The sequence below is a fragment of the Rhinatrema bivittatum genome, chromosome 17 (genome assembly GCF_901001135.1).
Source record: "Rhinatrema bivittatum chromosome 17, aRhiBiv1.1, whole genome shotgun sequence".
NCBI classification, from domain to species: Eukaryota; Metazoa; Chordata; class Amphibia; order Gymnophiona; family Rhinatrematidae; genus Rhinatrema; species Rhinatrema bivittatum.
The window spans coordinates 42,541,821-42,565,064 of record NC_042631.1 but is presented as its reverse complement, the minus strand read 5'-3'; the positions used below and the strand labels follow the sequence as shown (position 1 = coordinate 42,565,064).

The 23,244-nt window shown below is 43.9% G+C and overlaps 1 protein-coding gene across 1 annotated transcript in view; it reads left to right on the top strand.

The window, feature by feature from the left end:
• LOC115079490 (mucin-6-like) overlaps positions 1-23,244 on the top strand; it is a 150,397-nt gene that overhangs the window by 15,758 nt on the left and 111,395 nt on the right. The window contains exons 5-7 of the mRNA XM_029583114.1: positions 2,011-2,218; positions 17,945-18,067; positions 20,717-20,837. Coding sequence (XP_029438974.1) covers positions 2,011-2,218; positions 17,945-18,067; positions 20,717-20,837 — 452 coding nt within the window. The remainder of the gene's footprint in view (positions 1-2,010; positions 2,219-17,944; positions 18,068-20,716; positions 20,838-23,244) is intronic.

Below are 23,244 nucleotides of genomic sequence, written 5' to 3'. Positions count from 1 at the left end.
TTTGTTAATTCTCACATAGGGGCCGATGCAATATAGTGTGCTCAGACACACATTTTAGCGATTAGAAATTAACGCCTGCCAGAAGCACATCCCTGGATTGGGAAAACAGACGCTGATAAATTCAGCGTCCATTTTCCAAACCTGACTGCCGGCACTGTAGGGAGTAAATAAATCAATATTAAAGTGTCAGGCACTTAATATTCATTTATTCACTAACTTATTGCCCATTGGTCCTTTTCACTGACATTTGTCAGTGAAAGGACCAATCCCCTTTCAGGACAGCCTTCTGAAAGGTGATTGTTTATTTCATTAACATGTGACAATGAATGAACCAATCAGCAATAAGTGGAGTGAATAAATTAATATTAAGTGCCCGACACTTTAATAATGATTTATACACTCCTTAGGTGCTAGTAGTCAGGTTTGGAGATTGGACGCTGAATTTATCAGCGTCCATTTTCCTAACCTGTGCATGTGCGCTGGTTAGGAAAACGGACGCTGATAAATTCAGCATCCGTTTTCTTAACCGGGGGACAGCCGTCGATAGCGGACCTCTCTCGAACGCACGCTGTCAAGGAGGTACTAGGGGCATGCAATCACCCGAGCACCTCCTCGACAGCACGAGCCCTAATTTAAATATTGCATTGCGCCCCCAGGAGAGGTACCTGGGGGCGCGTTAGGAAAGCGGGCGCTGAACACTCAGCGTCTGCTTTCAGCGCAACATTTTTGCATCGGCCCCATAGAATGAGAAGATGCCATAAGACATTGTTCTCTAGCCAGTGTGACATGACCCACTGCTGTAAAATCATACAGGTGTGCCACAGAAAATTTACCACTGCCTGATGCTCAGATCCAGACAGTGCCTAGGCCCTCCTTTTAGTACCTCACAGCAAAAAGAGCCATTAGTGGTAGCTCTTAAACATGCAGAAGCTCCTTTCTGAGCATATTCTGTATCTTATCCTCAAACTGAATGAGACAGGGAGAATAAGCATGGAGCACTGGATGTGACTCACTTTGAGTGTTGTGTAAGGGTGCTTTCCAAAGTTGATATGAAAAATACACCTGTAAAAGGTATATCTTAGAGTGGTGAAAAGGCAAAGATGCAAGGCAAAGGCAAGGCATAGTATAGGTCATTACTCTTATGCATTGTATCACATTTTTGCTAAAGGAATGTCTGGAAAGACTAGTGTTGCAAGTTCACTGTAGGAAAAAGTACTTAGAAATGCAGAAGTATATTAAAGGTCAGTGCCTGTATCCCATCTTAGTTCTAGGCTCAACTTACACCGTACATATTACACTGATTAGATTTGTAAAACTAACCAAAGCAGCTGAAATGCTAACAAATATGTCAAAGGTCAAAAATATGTTAAAGGCCAGCATTAAGTTTTGCTTTTGCCTTCTGGGCTCAGTTTACAAGAATCCTATCTTATTAACCTACTTGAAATAAAATTATAATGCCAACCAATTAGGGAGATGTTATGCTAAACTCTTTGATGTTCAAATCACAGGTAGTGATGAATTTAACTGATTGTATTACTAAGGTTCTCTGACACTGCTTCTGAATTGCCCTTGCTGTTGCACTTCCCTAAGATATCCCGTTTCCTTGAATAAAGATTTTTCTCTTTCAGCTGCCAGTGTTAAGTGTTTCTTTAGAATCCACATTAGTTGTGAGCAGCAGCAGTGGAGGAGCGCTGGCAGTTAAATAAGCCAGCTGCACAATGTGGACCTGCACTTATGATGGGTCCATATATGTCCCTAATACCCCCCCTTTTTTTTTCTTTAATTTGGAAGGGTTACTAGTTAAGCTTTCAGTGCTTTCCTAGCTCTTCTTTTGGCTATATGAGTCATCCCCTTGTCCACATTGCCTGCATTGTAAAGGCTGATGTACCACACATTTTTGTTAATGTAGGTATGCCTTGGTTGGAAAACAATGTCATAAAAGATGACAAAAATTGACAGTCTCTTCTGCAGGGAAATCAAAGATTCAAATATCTTTTTGCTTCGTTTCAGGCTGACTTCTGTGAATCATTACTCAATCTGGTTTCCCCAAGCCTGGCAGTGCCGAAGAAGCCATACATCAGGCGGTGCCAGAAAGACATGGTAACTTGCACCACACCCGGGGAGAAGAACTGTACCTGCTCCACATTGTCAGAATACGCCAGACAATTGTCTCTGCAGAAAGAACCAATCAACAACTGGCGGCAGAAAAACTTCTGCTGTAAGTTAGTAATATGGTATAGCTGCCATGACAGGAATTTCCTTGTACAGCAAATTTATCTTTTAATTCAGATTAATAGTAATGTATTTCAGTGATGAGAAAAAAGTTCCTGTTATAGTAACCATCCAAAGTCAGCTAAAGTAGCATTTCTCATTCAGTGTTAGTGCAGGATATATTGATAACCTGGTTCTTCCCTTCTCATTTGTCCATTTCTTCATTTTCTCTCATCCCTTGATGGCCACTAGGGATGTACATTTGTTTGTTTAGTTTTGTTTAAGTGCACACTAAACTGAATTATTTATTTTCAAACTTTTATATACAACACAATCAGAAATACTGGCTTGAGCAGTTCACAAAATAAAAATAAGCAAAATTCTAAAATAGTCATACATTAAAAAACCACTAAAAAGCACTTTAGGTCAACAACTTAACCAAGCTGAACATCCTACTATGCATGGATACAACCATGCTTTCACCTTCTTTCTAAATGACAAATAGTTATTTCCCAATCTAATCTCAATGGTGCTGAATTTCACAATAGTCGCCCATACATTAAGAACATCCTACTTTGAAATACTGCTCTCCTAACCACCTTAATCACCAGTACAGAAAACAAGTCCCCATGTGCTGAATGTAAATTGTACTTGGAAAGTACCTCCTTACCTATTTCTGTAAATATCATGCACTCTTTTCATTGGTTACCTTAAATATCAATGTCAATCTTGAACTTGGCTCTCTCCCTAATAGGGAGCTAATGTAATTCATTTAATAGTGGTACTCATTCTCCATGGACAAGAAAAAATTAGTCTTGCTGCCATATTTTGTATCACTTGAAGCTACTGAATGGCATTCCTATCGAAACCCCATTACAATAGTGTAAAACTGGCATCACCACTGCCTGTACCACAATTTGAAACACTGAAACTCAACAAGTGCTGGATTTTCTTCAATTGACGGAGTTTTGAAGGCTTCTTACAGTGCTTGTCCCCATGTTTACAGATTAAACAGACGGTACTTAGGTTAGAAGCATTTATTGATATGCAAAATAAGACAGTTATCAGAAGAGAGAGACAGGGCTCCTTCAGTTTTCTGCTTGCACATTAGCTGCTTATATAGAAAATGTCTCTCTTTGTTTACCAGTTTCATCTTATCTCAACACATCATGACAGTTGGATCTGCTTCTTTTCATCTTAACCTAGCCCATTATTGTTGCCTCCAATATTAGTTGGGGGCAGGTTATCTCCCTTGTATCTGAGTTTCAGTCTCACCATGGCACCTGTGGTTTCAGCATCATGGGCCTCTTTTGACTGGTTGTCAGATCTCCCCACAGGCAATATTTCTTGAGCAACACCATTGTAGTTCTGCACATACACAATATGTCTTATAGAGCTGTCTCTTGCTCTGCAGATATACAGTTTCAAAAACACCCTCTGTAACATCAATGAAATCTGTGGTTCAAAAGACAATTTACTATCATACTGCACCTCCAAATTTCTTATGACTAACATTTATCAACTGAAAAAAATAATCCAAATAATAAAAATAAAACTAAATGAAAATAAAAACTAATATTTGCTGGCTGCACATCCCTAATGGTTGCAGTCATTGACATACCCTTGAACCACTAATAAATACTGTTTCTATAACTTGATATTTTAAAATATAGAACTACTGATACTGAAAAGAGTGTCATCCTTGAAGTGCATGAAAGTAAAGCAGAGTTGCTTACCTGTAACAGGTGTTCTCTGAGGACAGCAGGATGTTAGTCCTCACATATAGGTGACATCATCAGATGTGGGAGCCCAATACGGAAAATTTATGTCAAAGTTTCTAGGTACACTGAGCATGCCCAGCATTCCACGCACCTACGCAGGGTCCCTCTTCAGTCTTGCAACATAGAATTACGATAAAATAAAAAATAGGAGAAACCCAACTCTGCAGGGTGGTGGGCAGGTTTTGCAAGGATTAACATCCTGCTGTCTTCGGAGAGCACCTGTTACACAGATGAATTCCCTAGCTACAGGCTGCTCCCCAACAAAAAAGGAAACCAACAGACACCAACCAGGTGCCAATGGTCACAACACCACAGGTGCTGTTGGTATCAGAGGGGGAGACAGTCTGAACCCAAACAACAGGTCCTAGATTGGGAGAGTTGGATTCTACACCTCAAACAGGTTCTGGAGGGTTGACTGGCCAAGCCTACTGTTGTGTTAGCCATCCCTAGCCAGACAGTAATGGGATGTGAATGTGTGGAGAGAACTCCATGTTGCAGGTTTGCGGATCTCCTCCACAGGAACTGCTCACAAGTGGGCCACTGATGCTGCCATGGCTCTGACAAATTGAACCTTGACATGACCCTCAAGATGTAGTCCCACCTGGGCATAACAAAAGGAGATGCAATCTGCTAGTCAATGGGATAGTGTCTGTTTGGCAATGGAAACACCCAACCTATTCTTATCAAAAGAAACAAAGTTGAGTGGACTGTTTATGGGTTCTGACTGCTCCAGATAGAAGGCTAAAGCTTGCTTGCAGTCCAAACTGTGCAGTGCTCATTCACCTTGGTGCGAATGGGGGCTGGGAAAGAAAATTGGCAGGACGATTAACTGGTTAAAATGGAAATCCGTCACCACTTTAGGCAGAAACTTAAGGTGCATATGCAAGACCACCCTCTCATGATAAAACTTAGTATAAGGTGGCTAAGTCACTAAAGCCTGGAGCTCACTGACCCTGCTTATTGAAGTGATCGCCACCAAAAATATGGCCTTCCAGGTCATGTTCTTACACAGTTATGCAGCAGCTCAAAAGGAGCTTTCATCAGCTGAGCTAACACCACGTTTAGGTCCCAAGACATAGTGGGAGGCCATAGGGAAGGCTTCAATTAAAGCAGGCCTCACATGAAACGTACAACTATAGGCTGTACAGAGATGGGCGTGCCATCTACACCGTGGTGGTATGCACCAATTGCACCAAGATGAATTCTGATGGAGTTGTTTTTTAAGCCAGCATCCAAAAGGTACAGAAGGTAAAATCAAGCACTTTTTGTGTGGAGCAGGAGAATGGATATAGGGCCTTCTGCTCACACCACATGAAAACCTCCTTCATTTCAGTCCATAGGACATTCTAGTGGAAGACTTTCTAGAAGCCACCAGGACCTGAAACACATCTCAGAAAGATCAAGCAGTTGCAGGATTAACCTCTCAACATCCAGGCTGTGAGTGACAGGGCCTGGAGGTTGGACTGCTGCAGCCTGCCCTGATCTTGCATTATGAGATCTGGGGAAGTCCCCAGACTGATCAGTTTCCGGATGGATAACTCCCATAGAAGTGGAAACCAGCCCTGTCTCAGCCACTGAGGGACTATGAGGATCATAGTCCCTCTGTTCTCTCGAATCTTCAAGAGTCTTCACCACTAATGGAATCGGAGGATATGCATACAGAAAACCCTTGCCCCAGTGACACTGGCCAGGGCGTCCAAGGCTGGTTTGCTGTCTGATGTGGACAGGGAGCAGAACTGAGGTACCTTCCTGTTGCAGGGGGACGTGAACAGACCTACCTCTGGCCTCCCCAAGAGGCAGAATATTTGATTCTCTATGCCCTGGTCCAGGGACCACTAAGTCTGAAGGCTCAACTCAGCCTGTCCGCTACCATGTTCTCCATGCCGGTCAAGTATAAAACCCTGGGCACCATCCTGTGAGACAGGGCCCATGACTAGATATGGACCACTTCCTGACACAGGAGGTACAATCCCTTGCCTCCCTGCTTGTTGACATACCACATGGCTACTTGGTTGTCGGTCTGGATTAGGACAATTTTGTTGGACAGTTGATCTCTGAAAGCCCATAGAGTGTACCTGATCGCCCAGAGCTCCAGGAAGTTGATTTGACAAGAACGTTTCTGAGTGAACCACCTGCCCTGGGTGCTGAGCCCATCCACATGAGCTCCCTACCCCAGGGTAGATGTATCTGTTGTTAGCACACTTTTGAGTAGGAGTCTCAGAAAGGAAATCCCCATTCCAGATGGGAAGTGCCCGCCACTAGGACAAAGAGTTCCTGAGAGACGGGGTGACTTGGATGCAATCCTGGAGGCTCTGAGTGGCTTCTGCCACTGTGACCTCAGGGTCCATTGGGCTCTATGCATGTGCAAGTGTGCCAAGGGAATGACATGGATGGCTGTAGCCATGTGGCCCAACAACTCCAACATGTGCCAGGCTGATAACTGCTGGCTCTGTTGAACCTCTGTTGCAATGGTCGCAAAGGTGATGGCTCTCTGGCAAGGCTGAAAGGCCTTGGCCTGAGCCATGTCTAGAAGGGCTCAGATGAAATCCAATTGAGGTGACAGACTGAGATGGGACTTTAGGTAGTTGAGAATGAACCCTAGTGACTCCAACACCTGAATGGTCAAGCACATGGACCTGGCAGCCACTGCCTGAGATGTGCTCTTGACCAGCCAATCATCCAGATTGTAAACCATTGTGATGGCTAGTCCAAACAACGGTATATAAAAGAAATAAATGAACATACACTCCCAGTCTGTGGAGATGTGCCACCACTACGGCCTGACATTTTGTGAAGACCCATAGGGCGGATGCAAGCCCAAATGGCAATACCTGGTACTGGAAGCACCGTTTTACCACCAGGAATCTGAGATACTTCCTGTGACCTGGGAAGATCTCGATATGGGTATATGCATCCTTTAGGCTGAGGGAGCATAGCCAGTCCCATTTTGCAAGAGGGGGATCAAGGTAACCAGGGAAACCTTGAACTTTCTTTTTTTTAGAAACTTGTTCAAGGCCCTCATGTCTAGGATGGGATGGAGCCCTCCTGTTCTCTTTGAAATCAGGAAGTACCTGGAGTAGAATCCCCACCCCTCTTTGCCTTGGTGGTACGGACTCGACCGCTCTGGCCATTAAGAGGGAGGAGAGCTCCATTGCTAGTTCCTCCTGATGCACTACCGGCCCTCAATATGGACACAGAGGGCAATTTGACAGGACACCCAATAGATTCAATTGGTACCTCTGATAGATAATGGACAGAACCCACTGGTCCAAGGTTACACTGGACCACTGGTTCACAAAGAACAGCAGCAGGGGCCATCACCCTGGGTATGGGCAACTGGCTTACACTTCCTGTGGCCCAGTCAAAACCTCATCCCTGGGTTTGACTGAGGAGCCATCTGGGGCTTGGGAGCTCTCTGCTGCCTAGGACTTCCTTTGATGAAAGAAAGACTTCCTTGGCCCTGGCCTCCTGGAGGAGGAAGACAGTTCCAGAGTACTGGCAGAGAGTTGGAGGGTTGCATGATGGTCTCTGAGTTGGGCCACAGTGTTCCTCACCCTATCTACAAAGAGATTCTCTCCCGTACACAGCACATCAGCAAGTCGTTCCTGTACCTACGGTCAGAGATCCGAGACCTGCAGCCATAACATTCTGCGGGCACTGAATCCCACTGAAAAGACCCTTGATGCTGTCTCAAAAACATCATAAATCACACAGACCTCGTGTTTCTCGCACTCCAGACCCTTATACACCAGCAATATGAGGGTGTCTTGCTACTGTTGAGACAGCTGCTCAACCACCTCCTGCACCTGCTTCCAGATGTCCTGCGAGTATTGGCTCATGTAGAGCTGGTAGGCAGTGAAGCAGGCAATAAGTATGGTGCCTTGGAACACCTTCCTCCCAAGAGCGTCCATCGCTCTATAGTCCTTCCCCAGGGGTGTTGAGGAATGGGTCCGAGAGTGCTTGGCCCTCTTGAGGACGGATTCGACCACCATCACCAACTGGTGAGACAGCTGATACTTATCGAATCCAGCAGCCTTGAAGGATCTGAAGCATTTTGTGCCTTGTATCCTCCTCTGTCAAAAGCTGGAATGGGATGTACTGCGCCATCACCCTTACAAACCCTGCAAAGGTTAAGTCCTCAGGCAGAAACTTCCTTTGCTAATCTGGAGAAGGGTCTGACAGGAGACCATCCAAGTCTTCGTAGGACTCTCTTTGATCATTTCCCCCAGGGGTCTTAGGGACCCTCAGCCTCACTGAATGCCAGAGGGGATGGGGCTCTAGGTGCTCGGCCTACGTCCAGAGGTGTAGGCACAGATTGAACTGGTGAGGAACTACAGGCCTCGGCATCTCCGCTGGCCTTGGCAGAACTTCCTCCTCAGAGGATAAATATGGATTTATCTACCTGGCAGCAGGAAGCAGCTGCCAGATAGCACAGGTCACCCCTACTTATCCGGATAAACTGATCACACCTTTCTGCATTGGCCTGACAGTGAGAAGACTAGGAGTACCTGAAGGTCTTTTTCTGTTATCAGATCTCATGTACATTTCTCTGCATGTTTCTAGGTTGTTGATCAGGATTTGATTCCTGGTATTTACAAGGTAGTTCCTCAGGATTTCATTTCAGATGATGGTATAAAGTTAAAAGACCCTGTATTCCTGTAGGATAAATTTATATCAACCATCATAACTTATTCCTTGCCAAAATGCAAATTCCACCAATTTTCAAAGCAAACATGTATAAGTCATTTTGAAAATTATCCAAAATAACACACACAGACTAACCTGCACAAAGTTACACCTGTTCTTTGGCGCATGTAACTTGGGTGGGTTAATTTACATGCATATGTTTTAAAATCAAAAGTATGAGTGTAAATCCGAGTTCCTTCCTCCAGAATTGCTGTTTTTGTGTGAATAAGTATGAAATCAGGTAATATGCATACTTTTATGTGTACAAATCCTGCACCATTTTATAGGGAGCCATTTATGAACATAAAACCAGGTTTTATGCACATAAATGGCTTTAAAATTTACCCTTAAAGGTAAATGAGTCATAAAATGCCAGAAATACATTTGTCAGAGATGATCCACATGGGGCATTGGGGAGTCTTATTAGCCACATTGCAAGCATAGCACCACCAACCAATATTATATATAAAATGCAATACCACGGTATTCGCTGCAGCTTTCCCGATACACAAAATTGTTCTGCATGCTATGGGCTTAGGTTTATGAATTGAGGCCAGAGCCTAGAATGACAGAATCCATTCCAGCTCGTTTCATTATAGGTTCTTGATGGACTGAGAGAACAGCTTAAGGCAGTGCCTGGGCTACAGTCCAATTTGGCTTACTGTCCTGGAGTGCCAGTTCACTGAGGTATTAAATCCTCCACTGTTCTTCCTAAACAAACAATAACATGGGCATGGCGGGAATTTGTGCATCCTCCCCCCTCACCCCTTCCCACAAAATACAACACACAACTTTTGGATTTACAAAAGGCCGCAGTTTATTCACAGCTACAAATGTAACCCAAGCCCAACAAAAACAACTCCCCCTTTATCTACCCTCACGGCATACAGTTTGCCACCACACTCCCTGTGGCATGCTGAGATGCCCTTTCATCCCAAAACCAATATGGCCACTCTCAACCCCCTCCCCCAGTGGGATCCAGCTGCCTACTGGTCCTCAACCAGCCGCATCTCAGCAGGGAAGAACCTGCAGCCTGAATAGCAATCCCACTGCCCGTCAGCTGCCTTGTGTAGACTGGCATAAGATGGAAAGAAGGTCTAGGTCAATTGAATAGACAGGAGGCATCAGTTGGACATCATTTTAAAGTCACAAGTTCACAACACATAAGTATAAAAAATTTGTTTCAAAAAATTATTTTTGTGAATCTGCATTTCAACATGGTGGTGGATGGTTAGTTAATGATTATAAACGAAAAATTTTGCAACCAAGTTGGTGCCTGTACTAGTCAATATATGAAACTACCACCTATTCACTTTATTATTATTATTTTGTTGCTATCTTTAAATTTTCACACATTAGTCTGAGTAGGGGTTAAATGTTTTGAGATTTGGGTTTGATGTATTGTTAACCCCATGAGTGGAGATTTTTGAGATTATTGTGTAGCAGTGTAGCAGCCCCCCTCCCTTGTTACCCCACAGGTCATCAATGTTACCCTTTTTACAATCCTAAAATGTAGGCATGAGTTTACCACCAAAAATAAGGACAATCTACATTGCCCTTGTTCTCCCCAACTGTGGTCCTATTAATCTCAAGTGAAAAACCTCTCAAAAGCCTCCTGATGCATGTTGTTAAAAAGATCAAGCCCAACTTCAGACAAATGCAGCCTATCGGACCAGAACAGGCCAGGTCAAATGTCCCCCGCCTCATCATATCTGACCTGAAATCTCCTTGCGCCTCCATCCACGCACCAATTTGCCTGTTTGTTTTCTTAACACCACGCCTCCACAAAGGCTGCCCCCTGAACTTGCTTCTCACTACTATATCTGACACCTGAAACAAGTATGTGGCAAAGCAGACTACTGAAATCTTTTCTTACCATTGCCACAAACTCTTTACAAGTCCAGTCACCCACATTATTACCTGCACCCCCAGATGCTCGACACGTAGTAAGATGTGCCTTCATTAACCGAATACTGAACCAGCATATATGTTGCCCCCATCACCTGCAGTCCCAGGTGTTCACCATATAGCCTCTGCAGTGCCCTCTGATAAGCCCTCTCATTTGCTTTAGGGCTAATTTAGTGACAAAAAAAACAAAGGTACAGTGTAGATGTAGTAATTGTTTGTGCAAAGATATGAAATGTGAGACATGCCTTAAAACATCAAAGCTGAAATTTATAGAGCTAAGATGATGGTCATTTGGTACCAATCCAGTAAACGCTTGCAAAGTCCCTAGTGTCGGAAAAGTTAAAATGAAACGTAGGGTCTTCACAGAGTCCTCAGAAGGACGTTTGATATTTATAAATTAGTTGCAACTGGCATTTAGCTTATGTAATTTAGTTTTGTTTCATTGTTTCAAAACAGGTCATTTTGACCAAAAGGAGTCACATGCAAAGCAGAATGACTGGAATATTCTGTTTGAAGCCGCAGACAATTTTATTTATTGGAAAAGCAGCTCATGCCAATAAAACTACTATTTGAAAATGAAGCTTCATGGCCTGTCAAGGTCTGCCATGCAAAATGTTCTAAACATACTGAACTCATGACCTTAGCTATAACAATCATTTAGGGGGTAATTTTCAGCCAGTGTAAAGTCTGCACGTACGCTTCACCAGCAGACTTTACACTAATTTTCAAAGTAAAAGTGTACATATCCTTTCACTTTGAAAATGATCCCATCATGACTACACCCACACAATTACATCTGCTATCTGTTACGGGTAAGTTCTGATGGGAGATTTATGCCCACGCTTTTTAAAATAAAATAGTATGCGTGTAAGTCTCAACCCCATCCAGACTCCACTCTTTGGAACGCCTCTCCCCAATGCATGTAAATGTACATAGGTACACAGTGTGTATATCTGTAATTTTCCATTTATAGAAGTCACAATTTTCTAAAGGGTCTTTTTTGTGGGTAAAGCCCCCACCATGCATTGCTCCTTCACCTATGAAGACATGGGCTGTTATCAAGCCTTATGTCCAAAGTAAAATATTCTCGATGAAATGACTTAGGCTGATGATAGGCTGACATCTCTCCACAACAGAAAACCATGCAAAATGTGCTCCAGACAGCTGTGTGTTGAAAAGACCAATCCTACAATAGCAATAATATACAGTAACAGCAGACCAAGGCAGAGGTACATTACCAGAGCTGTGTTTAGATCCCAGTACCAAACTGGAGGGTGCTGCAGGTCATGATTGAGATAGTGATCAAGATGGGGTCGATATTTAAAGGACAGGCTTGGATAACCTTCGGCGTTACCTGGAAAAGCCCAATGTAACCCCTCTTCCTGGTGCAATGATTAGCTGGGAGCATTCGTAACACCCGGGTTCCATTCCAACTCAGTCCTGCTACCCTGGTGTGGATTCTCCAAAACACAGGGAGGATTAATCGCCCAAGGAATTAAGATGATGCTAACCAAGGAGGCAACTTAAGTCAAGGTATAGTGTTCCAAAATGACTGAAAATGGTCAAATAAAATAGTTGCAAGTGATGCAGTCTTTAAAGCATGTAGAATCCACCAGCAGGGACTGAAATGTATCAGGGGATATTTGATCCTTACTTTGTCACCCTCGTGGGATGCTATAACTCGGTTCTTTTGGGGTTTAAGACACCATTGGATAGATGCTGGATGCCCTATCTCCCAAAGACTCTTTTTGGTACCTGATACTCTGAATTCTCAAATAGGAGTAGCCTAGTGATTAATGCAGCAGACTATGAAGCAGGAAACCAGTGTTCAAGTCCCACTGTTGTTCCTTGTGACTTTGGGCAAATCACTTTACCTTCCATTACCTCAAGTACAAACTTAGATTATAAACCCTCTGGGGATAGGAAAAACCTACAGTACCTGAATGTAATCCACTTTCAAGTGCTACAAAAAGTCTAAATTAATACGTCTCTTCTTTTGGAGTACAGGAATGAGCAGCTTTCTGTTGAGTCTGTGGACCCTTGGTCCGAGGCAAGTTTGACGCAACCTGCAGGGAGGAGCCCTTCAAGTTCTCACTGACAGCAGGCAGACCCAGGCGAAGCAGAGACCAGTCAGGACCTTCACCTGTACCAGCCCACGTTCCCCTCAGGTTGAGCCTTTGGATGCGGGGGCCGGCACGCAGGGTCTCTGCTGACGGCAGAAGAGAAGGCTTGTAGTTAGCTAGAGTTGTGGGCAGGCGGGCACATCTGAGGTCCGGTCAGAGGCAGGCAGGCAGTGGTCAGGCATATCCAGGCCAAGGATGAAACCGGGGATCTGTCCAAGGGAGGAGGAGAGGGATGGATAGGCAGGGCAAGCAGGCAAGGGCAAGAACAAGCTGGATGAAGACTGGAATGCAGGGAAGCAACACGTGGTACTGGGGAGTAGCTGGACCTGTTGCTGAGGTAAGTTGCTTCTGGGGAGCTGCCTTTCGATAGGGCAGTGCTGGTGATGTCATCTCTAGGGGTCGTGGGGACTTTCCCACTGCAATCCCTTTAAAACCCTGGGTAGTGAAGCACATGCACTCCTAGGGGGAGGGGGGGGGGGCGGCGCATGCTGTCGGCAGTGTCCTGATGGTGTGAGGGAGAGTGGCATCCTACTGCTTGGTTTATTTGGCAGCATTTGGCACATTAGCGGAGAGCGAGGCCAGGCCTGCCTGGGAAGGTCAGTGTGGTGGTTTGCAGGAGCAGCCTGTGGACCGCCAAATGCAACACTTTTTCCGTCTCTCTTCTGGTTTTCTACAGCCTTCTCTGACCACACCTGAATCACAACTACATTTGCAAAGAATGTTGTCACCCTGACTTGTAAATAACTAACTTATGATGTTAAACTTCTACTGCTTCTTCTCTATGGTCCTAGTTCCTTTACCCCTGTTCATTGTAACTGCAACTCCTCTGCACCAGATTCAGTTATTGTATTTTCTGCACACCCTGTTTGAATGTAAACCGGCATGATGTGATTTTATCATGAATGCCGGTATATAAAAAACCTAAATAAATAAATAAAATAAATGTCTGGTCACCTCTGGGCAGGCACCTGACACTCAGTTCTCACTGATCCTGTGAAGATCTTTATTTAATTTGAACGCTGATCATTGTCTTCTATCCTCCATAGGAGGGTGCATTCACAGTGAAAAGATTTACTCCCTCTAAACAGGTATACTCTCTACCCCCACTGGATCCAATAGGAGCTGTAAATATCCAAAGCACCACTACAGGGAATTTTCTGTGTGGCTCTCTTTACTTACTAAAGACTATGTAGCAACAGGGACAAAGGTTGTACCCCTTCTTCAAATTCTGCTTCCTCTCAGTCTCCTGACTCCTAAGCCTTTGTAAAAAAACAAACCAAAAAACCCACTCTCGGATTTCTCGCCCCATTGTGGCCACTTCTTATGGGAATTCCATAGCAAATCGGAGGAGGCTGGACCCAGAGAAGAGACTATAGACCCCTTTAAACCAAGATTTGAAAAATGTTCCTCACTCCCTGGCTAAATTTTATCCAGATAACTCATTACCCAGACAACATTTAGCTGGATAAAAAAAGGCAGTGATGGAGATGCTCCAGGGACATGGCTACATTTTAGAGAGTGAGCACTGATATTCAGGAAACTTTAGCTGGGTATATTCAAGGGAACACTTATCCACCCATGTTCTGCTGAATATCCAGGTAAAGTTAGTGTGAATTTCCTGCTCGCCGGCCCAACGAGTATCAACCGTTTTATGTTTGGGATCCTAAAACTGGAACAGTAGGAAGTGCTGTAGGACAGGATTTTGATGTTTTGGGTGTGAACACTCAGTACTGGAGTAATAGAAACTGCAGTTAACACTGACATGTATTAATGTATTGCTTGTGGAGGCCCAGTCTGAACAACAAGAGGCACTACTTGTGAATAGTATAGTGACAGCACATAATTACTAGGGATGTGAATCGTTTTTTGACGATTTAAAATATCATCCGATATATTTTAAATCGTCAAAATCGTTAGGGCCACGATACAATACCAATTCCCCCGATTTATCGTCAAAAAATCGTAAATCGGGGGAAGGGGGAGGGCAGGAAAACCGGCACACTAAAACCCCCTAAAACCCACCCCCGACCCTTTAAATTAAATCCCCCACCCTCCCGAACCCCCCCCCCCCCAAATGCCTTAAATTACCTGGGGGTCCAGCGGCACACTAAAACACCCTAAAACCCACCCCGACCCTTTAAATTAAATCCCCTACCCCAAATGCCTTAAATTACCTGGGGGTCCGTAGCGGCGGTCCGTAGCTTAAATTACCCCCGGGTCCGTAGCTAAATCGGGGGAAGGGGGAGAGCAGGAAATCCGGCACACTAAATCGTGGTGTCTTCAGCCGGTGCCATTTTGCAAAATGGCCGCCGCAAAATGGCGGCGGCCATAGACCAATACGATTCGACGCAGGAGGTCGTTCCGGACTCCCGCTGGACTTTTGGCAAGTCTTGTGGGGGTCAGGAGGCCCCCCCAAGCTGGCCAAAAGTTCCTGGGGGTCCAGCGGGGGCCCTGGAGCGATCTCCTGCCGCGAATCGTTTCCGTACGGAAAATGGCGCCGGCAGGAAGTCGTTCAGTGAGGGTTCCAGACCCCCGCTGAATGACCTCCTGCAGTCGATCTCCTGCCGGCGCCATTTTCCGTACGGAAACGATTCGCGGCAGGAGATCGCTCTAGGGCCCCCGCTGGACCCCCAGGAACTTTTGGCCAGCTTGGGGGGCCTCCTGACCCCCACAAGACTTGCCAAAAGTCCAGCGGGGGTCCGGAACGACCTCCTGCGTCGAATCGTACTGGTCTATGGCCGCCGCCATTTTGCGGCGGCCATTTTGCAAAATGGCGCCGGCTGAAGACACCACGATTTAGTGTGCCGGATTTCCTGCTCTCCCCCTTCCCCCGATTTAGCTACGGACCCGGGGTAATTTAAGCTACGGACCGCCGCTACGGACCCCCAGGTAATTTAAGGCATTTGGGGTGGGGGATTTAATTTAAAGGGTCGGGGTGGGTTTTAGTGTGCCGGGGGTGGGTTATAGGGGGTTTTAGTGTGCCGCTGGACCCCCAGGTAATTTAAGGCATTTGGGGAGGGTGGGGGATTTAATTTAAAGGGTCGGGGGTGTGTTTTAGGGGGTTTTAGTGTGCCGGTTCACGATTTTAACGATACTCTAAACACCCAAACGGCGACGATACAATTCCCTCCCCCTCCCAGCCGAAATCGATCGTTAAGACGATCGAGGACACGATTCACATCTCTAATAATTACAGCTAATAAAGATCAACTGGCCATCTATTCTGCCCAGTTATTCCTCGCCGCGCTCTAGGGCAATATCCCAGTGGCAAGCTATAGAAGCTTGACCGTTTGTAGGATATCACTCCTTCCTACTACCCAAGTAAGTTTTTGTTTGTTTCCTTATTGGTTCTCTATAATCCTAGCTAGACGACCCTACAAGATCCGATGCCTAATCCAACACACAACCGCTTCTGTGTCTCACCAAGTTTTGTTAATAATCTGGACAGTTAGCAAAACTAGTGAGGCCGATACCTGAACATCCAGCCTCTGAGTTCTCTCTGGTCTTGTTGGATAGCAACTGGCCACTACCGATCTGCTGGCATCAGAGGCATTGGCAAGGATGTCTGTGGAGTCTAAACATTGGAATACAATAGCAATAAAACTCTTCAGGAATTTTTAGAATTCTCTGGACATTTTTCAGGATTTTTGCTGGAGATATGCCCTATTTTGTTGGAAAAACAGATACAGAAGATGAACTCTCAAATGCTGAAAATGCTGGGACTTTTAGAATTTTGCATAATGTTACAGATTTAGATATATGTAGCAAAAGGTATTGCAGATTGACAAGACAATATATGATGCTCAGTACAGAAATAACAGGGTACTTCCAGTTAGGATTCAGGTACACTGGCAAAACAATGTGGATCATCTCTTACATGTGTCTATATTTTATGACTGGTACTTTTTGAGGCTAAATTTTAAAGTTATTTAAAACACGAGTTTATGCACATAAATGGCTCCTTATACATTTGCTAGGATTTGTAAGCATAAAATATGCACATAACCCAATTTCATACGTACCTCTATGTGCATAAAAAATAGTTGTTCTGGGGAAGGGGAGGGGCTAATTGGGATTTGCATGCATATTTTGATTTTAAAAAGTATAAGTGTAAATTTATAGACTTTCTCCCAGGAACGTGTCCAAATTTATTTTAAACCTAGCTTGGCTAGATGCTTTGCTCACGTTCTTTGGGAAAATATTCCACAGCTTAATTGCTCGTTGAGTGAAAAACAACCTCCTCAAATTAAATTTTAACATTTTTATACAGCTTTTCCATTCATATTTTATCAATCTTTTGATTAATCTATCAACAAGCAATATAAACATAATAAATCATTAAATAATCAATTTTCACAACTTTGTTGACACAAGACACAGCACATGTGCTAGGATAATACTTTGTCACAGAAATATTTAATGGGTTTCCTAGGTAAGTCATGAGAAAAAAAATGCACCTAACAGGAAGCAGGTCTCCTATTTACAAAGCCTCTTGTCAAGCTATAGTGAAATGACCTCCCTCTTGTTTTCCGTAGGGAAGTTGAGCACCTGCAGTAAGATATATATTAATCTAATATAATGTATTAATTGGAGATGTATAGCCTGCCATTCAGAGGGATGAAAAACAATTCGTAGAAACATAGAACAAGATAGCATATGAGGACTGTACGGTCCATCTAATCTGCTCAGTCACATCTCCTGCTCAGCTTTAGAGTCCCTTCCTCTCCCTCAGAGATCTCTGTGCTTGCCTCATGTTTTCTGTAAGTCTGTTGTTGTCATGTCTCCACCACCTCCACAGGGAGGCTGTCCTATGCAAAGAAGGCAGTAATCTGTTCCACAACCAACCAACTTTTCACCCAAAATATAACAGAATTCTCTGAAAATAAACACATAACTACTGACATCTCTGAAAATCACAGATAATCCAATTGCCATATACATAAGGTCCCTCATAAATGCTTATCCTGTCAGTTATAAAGTCATAGTTAGGGTTTGAGTCTTTTGATGAAATTAATCACAATGCTAAAATAAACTTAACAAGTAGTTACTTATACGGATATTTTTTCAGGCTGTCCATGAAGTAACAGAATGCTGGGGAACTCTTGCTGTCGTATGCTCCTGTCTGAACATGCTGCATTGTCCTCATAACATGCACTTACATTCTCACTGCCATAAGGCTGCTTTTTTTTTTTTTTTAAAGTTAATTTTGTTGATTTTTTTCCTTCTCTATGTTAGCTACTGGCAAATGTCCTGGGAACCAGATATACAGCGAGTGCCAGTCACCCTGCATTGCCACCTGCTCCAATCCCCAGTATACCTGCAACAGTTTCTGTGTCTCTGGCTGCTTCTGCTCGCCAGGTAAAGTGCTACTTCTCACTCAAAATGTCCATGCTATGTAGCACCTGTCCCATCTTCTCCTCAGTAACAGGGGCTCATGCATGAGGGTTTTGGGCCATTGCGGTACCCATGTTCGGTTCTTCTCACTCAGGGGCAAAGGACAAGCCATTCAAGGCCTTTAGGATTTTTTCTGGAAATCCCCACAACAGTAAAATAAAAGGAAACACACGTCATCAGTTTAAGAGTTGTTCCAAATAAAATCCTTTACTGGTTGCAGTTGAAAATCACAGTGGGCGCGCTTTTATTAGTACAGTGTCATTACAAAAAAGTAAGGCTTCAATAAACCACAGCCTCAATCAATAGCGGAAGTGCAAATCCCTGACAGTGAGCATTTTTGGTAAAAGAACCTTCTTTTACCAGGCATTTCTCCTGGTGGTATCTGCAAATCTGGATACAGATCCAATGGATTAGAAACTGTAATAGGTTTGGGGGTTAAACGTCAGAGCAGATTGACTATGAGGCCCCACATTTCATCTGTTGCACAGGCTTCATTCTACAGTTTGAGAATGATTAAACAACTGTGGCATCTATCATCCCCCTAATGATCTGGTGTCTGTTGTGCATGTTTGTGCTTTAAACATAATAGGTTACAGAATTCCCTGTGTCAGGTATTACCCGAAGTTTGAAGCAATTGCAACTGCTTAAGACATAGCAGCAAGATTGAAAGTTGCAGCAAAGAAAATAATAGTCTTTTTAGAACTGCACTGGTTGCTTATTGAGGCTAGGATTGGGGTTAAAGTGCTAGTGCTGGCCTTCACGGGTGCGCTTTTTAATCTCCCTGAATATTTGGCAGACGTACTTTCTCGGTACTTGCTGTCTCAACAATTGAGGTCATCCCAGTGCTAGCTGCTAAAGATCCCCGCAATAAGATATTTTAAGGTGGTGCTTACACTTCAGACAGCTATTATTTGTGGAACAAATTAAATTACCCAAAGAGATCAGGCAGGAAAAGGACTATTTTAAGTTAAGGAAGTGAGTAAAAACATGGTTATTTGTCCAATGCTAAGAATTTTGGAGGCATTCTATGACTGGATGTGGAGTTTGAATTTGGCAAAGTGATCTTGATGCTTTTTGATTAAGATATTGTATTTTATTTTCTGTATTTATTAATGTATGATAATTGATGATTTTATATTTGTCCTTGCCTTGTCTCTATAAGACAAGAAATGAATTTCAGGTAAATAATTTAGAACTGGAAGTTTCTTGGCAAACAGATAGATGTGCCTGTGACTGATGCTTTCCTCATTGGGACATTCTCCCTGTAAGGCAGCCTTCTCCTTATCCAACACTGCGAAGAAATCCCTCCTAGACAGAATAAAAAAGATGAGCTTAATTCCCCTCTTCTTAGAGACCCCTTCAGGATATCTTGGGACAGAGGCTCCCAAACTTGTCCTGGAGGACCTCCAGCCTGTCAAGTTTTCCAGATATCCACCATGAATATACATGAGATAAATTTCACTTAGCATAGGTATCTGTTATAAGTGGAATATAAATTGTTTTAATAAATAAATAAATAAATAAATCAAATTTGCATGCAGATCATGCACATTCATGGCGGATATCCGGAAAACCTGACTGGCTGGGGGGTCGTTCAGGATAGATTTGAGAACCACTGTTTTAGGAATCCAACCTTGGACCCCAAGACAAGTGTATCCATAGTCCTGGATACCCCACATTTTTCGGCCACAACCACCTTCCTTGTCCCCTCAGAGAGACCATTTCTAAAGACCTCTATTGAAAGAGAGATCTGAAGCAGCCCCTGAGCCACAATGATACAGGAGCTTTGTCAAGCTCAAAGACACCTCCCACTGGGGAGTGAGAAACACTTTATCATTCCCTACTCTCTCTCTCTCTGACCTCACACTCAGGATCAGCTGAGACTCTACCAGTAAGGGAAGTTTTGGGATCTGCCCTCGCCCTTTCCAGTTATGTTTCTCATTTGCACTATCAAGTCAGATACTTTTGTTGTTTATGATAATACAGTCTCACATAATTTCGTGGCCATCACAGATGGACATTGGGTGACCAAGTCTGATTCTTAATTGTCATGGTCCCATGGAAAGAACCTGAGCCAGCTGCAGCACCTATTGGTCAGTGCAAGAAAGCCCTTGTAGCAGGCTTTGAAGGAAGCCACAGCCCATATCCCTTGACCAGAGACCAGTGACCAGACTATTGTGGGTGGTAGGGCTCCCAAAAGTAGAAAGAAAACCACAGTTGCTACAAATGAAGGTAAATTAATGCTTCAGATTCAAACCACCCCATCATAAGTAGCAGGAAGCATGACTTGAGCAGGATCAGATCGGACAAAGATACCCAGCAGCCTGAAAGGTGCTCTGGCCAAAAAGGATGGCCATCGTGCATAGGAACTAGAGAAATGGGACACTACTGCCTATCATTTGTCTAGTGCTACTGCAGAGAGACAACTGAAGAAGGCACAAGAAGGGAGCTAGAGAAGAGGAAAGAATGAAACAAAAGGCAGGCAGAAAGAGAGAGAAGAAAGGGAGAGCAATGAAAGCAGAGGGAGTGTACAACAGAAATAAGAGGGAAAAGTAAAGTTTCAAAAACTGTAACAGCTATTTCCAGCCCTCAGATCTTGACTTGTTCCATTAGGCACCGTCCTGAATGATTTCTCGGGATCTCAACACTGCATTCCCGTACGTGAGTGCCCCTGCAAGATTAATAATGCAATCTACAGACCTGGATATGTACTGAAAACCCAGTGCAGCACTTGGTACGTAGTTATACTGCTGATGCTTGCATTCATTGTGAAATGAATGTTTCCTAGGGCAGTCATTACATTACTGATTGCTCACCAGTGTTTGATAAACTGTCGCACAGCTGGTACCCTGCAGCCTAAAAATAAATCAGTAAATTTGTATACCAGGCCTAGTATGTACATGATAGCTGCAATCACTAGGTGGCATCCAAGTGTATTCTAGTACTTCATGCTGAGAGGGTCAGGCTCTCTAATGCTCTCTGAGTAAGACATATGTTCCTAGGATACCTCTGGCTCTCCTCACTCTCTGCTCAGTCAGCGCACAAGCAGGAGGTGGAAGAAACTGAACATTGCAAGAACCTCCCACCCCTTAGGCAAGTAAGTTATCCCCTATTTGGAAAGCACCTCAGTCTTGCCAAAATTCACTGCGAGACTGACATGATTTGCCCAAATCTTGACTAAATTGATAATTCCAGATGGCAATATTGTGCCATACGCTATAGTCAGACCTGTCAAACCTGGTGTCATGGGACATGCATACTAAGCATCTTTTCTTCTGTATCTATAAGAATATCATCAAAAGCAAGCTGTACTACCAAGTGTTGTGGGATCTGCCTCACAAGTGATTACTGTTGACTCTGGAGTCACCCCTAAATACAGAGCATTGCAGATGACAGCAGAAAAAGACAGGTTGGATCATCCAGTCTGTCCAGCTGTTCCTGTTTATACTACAAAGATATCCCAGCTGCCAGCCATATAAGTTAGACCATTTGATCTATATTACCCCTTATCCAAATCAGTTTTTACTTCCTCATTGGTTCTGTACCATCTGTACAATCAGCCTCAGTAACAGCTCCTTGCCTCATCATCGCTTCTCCCATACTCCTTGCTATGGCCATCCTTGTGCTTTATCTTAGCCTTTTCTAGGTCCCTGTATTTTGTGTGTGTTGTGTAATTGTGTGTTTGAGTGATGTGCCCTGCCCTTCTCTTGCCCTGTGCTTGTTTGATTTTGCTCCTGCCTTGCCTGTGTCCTGCTTGTTTGGCCTTCTGGTTCCTTGAGTTTCTGCTCCCTGCCTTGCGCCCTGATTCAGCGTTGCCCTTGCCTTGCCTGTATTTGTTTAGACTTGTTCCTGTCTTGCCTATGCATTTATCTGTCCAGTTAGTGCACTCCTTATCCTTTGTTTCCTGTGGACGCCTTTAGTACCCTGCAGCTAGCCGTCTCTGGGTGTGCTTCTGGGCCCTGTTTTCAAGTGCACTTCCAGCTAAGTCCTGCTGGCCACCAGATCCTGCGGGTTCAACCCAAGGGGGAGGTGTCCAGTCAGGCAGAAGACTACACTGCTCTGTTCTGGATTCTTGAGCTGTTCCTGTCCTGGGAATTTTCTAAGACCAGCCTGCACAGCTGTGACAACCTCCCATGTCCCACCCCAAGCCCTGCAACCATCTATACAATTGCCAATACTAGTGAGGCTGTTGCACAAACATCCAGTCTTTCAGGAGTTCATGGCCTTGCTAAACAATACCTAGCCATCATCAACCTGCCGGTACCAACCCGGTTGATTCTGGGGAGTTTAACCTGCTGGTATAAACTCATGGGCTGCATTATCACTAAGTCGTACTTCCTTTCTCTGCCCTTCAGTTCATCATCACCTTTCCTCTTGAGAGAGTTAAGAGTAGGTTGCATGCAATACTGAAACTTTCCAACTCTGTTCCTATCACTATCATAGAACATAAGGACCATTAGACCCATCTAGTTTGCCCAATTTCACTCTTGGAGCAGTACCAAAGACCCCAAATCTCAGGGAATGTCCAGTGGCAAAGCAGTAAGGGGAAAGCCTACCTTATAAACATATAACTCCATGTTACTTCTTAAGCTCACATACAGTACCTTCTTACTAATGATTCATTGACACCACAAACCAAAGCTAACTTGAGCTTATGACCTTCTGATAAAGAATTATTAACAAAGTCTGTCAAAGATACTTAAATCTTCCTGCATAATTTTAAAATGAGCAGTGGAATAATTAGATAGCAGACAAAAAGTATCTCAGACTAGAAATAGTATCCGTTAATTCTCTCTCAGTTACACGAGCAAAATGCTCCCATTTATAGTCATCTGATATCCCCAGAGTGACACTAGGAAGAGGACACTTATTAAATGGCTGCACAAAATATTTAACCTTTTCTTTAATAAAGGTAACAGAGGTGACAGGATTCCCAGCAGCTAGGCATCCTTTAGTTTAAGAAATGGGAGTAGTCAAACGTTTAACAATAGAAAATAATTTCTGCAAATGACTCGGAGCTAACAGTGTACATTTAGAATAATATTCTCTGGCACATTTGTATTCAGATAATGCAGTGCAGTAAGAATCCCGATTAATTTGGGTACTCTCCTTACACCATAGGCATCCATGCCTCCTTAAAT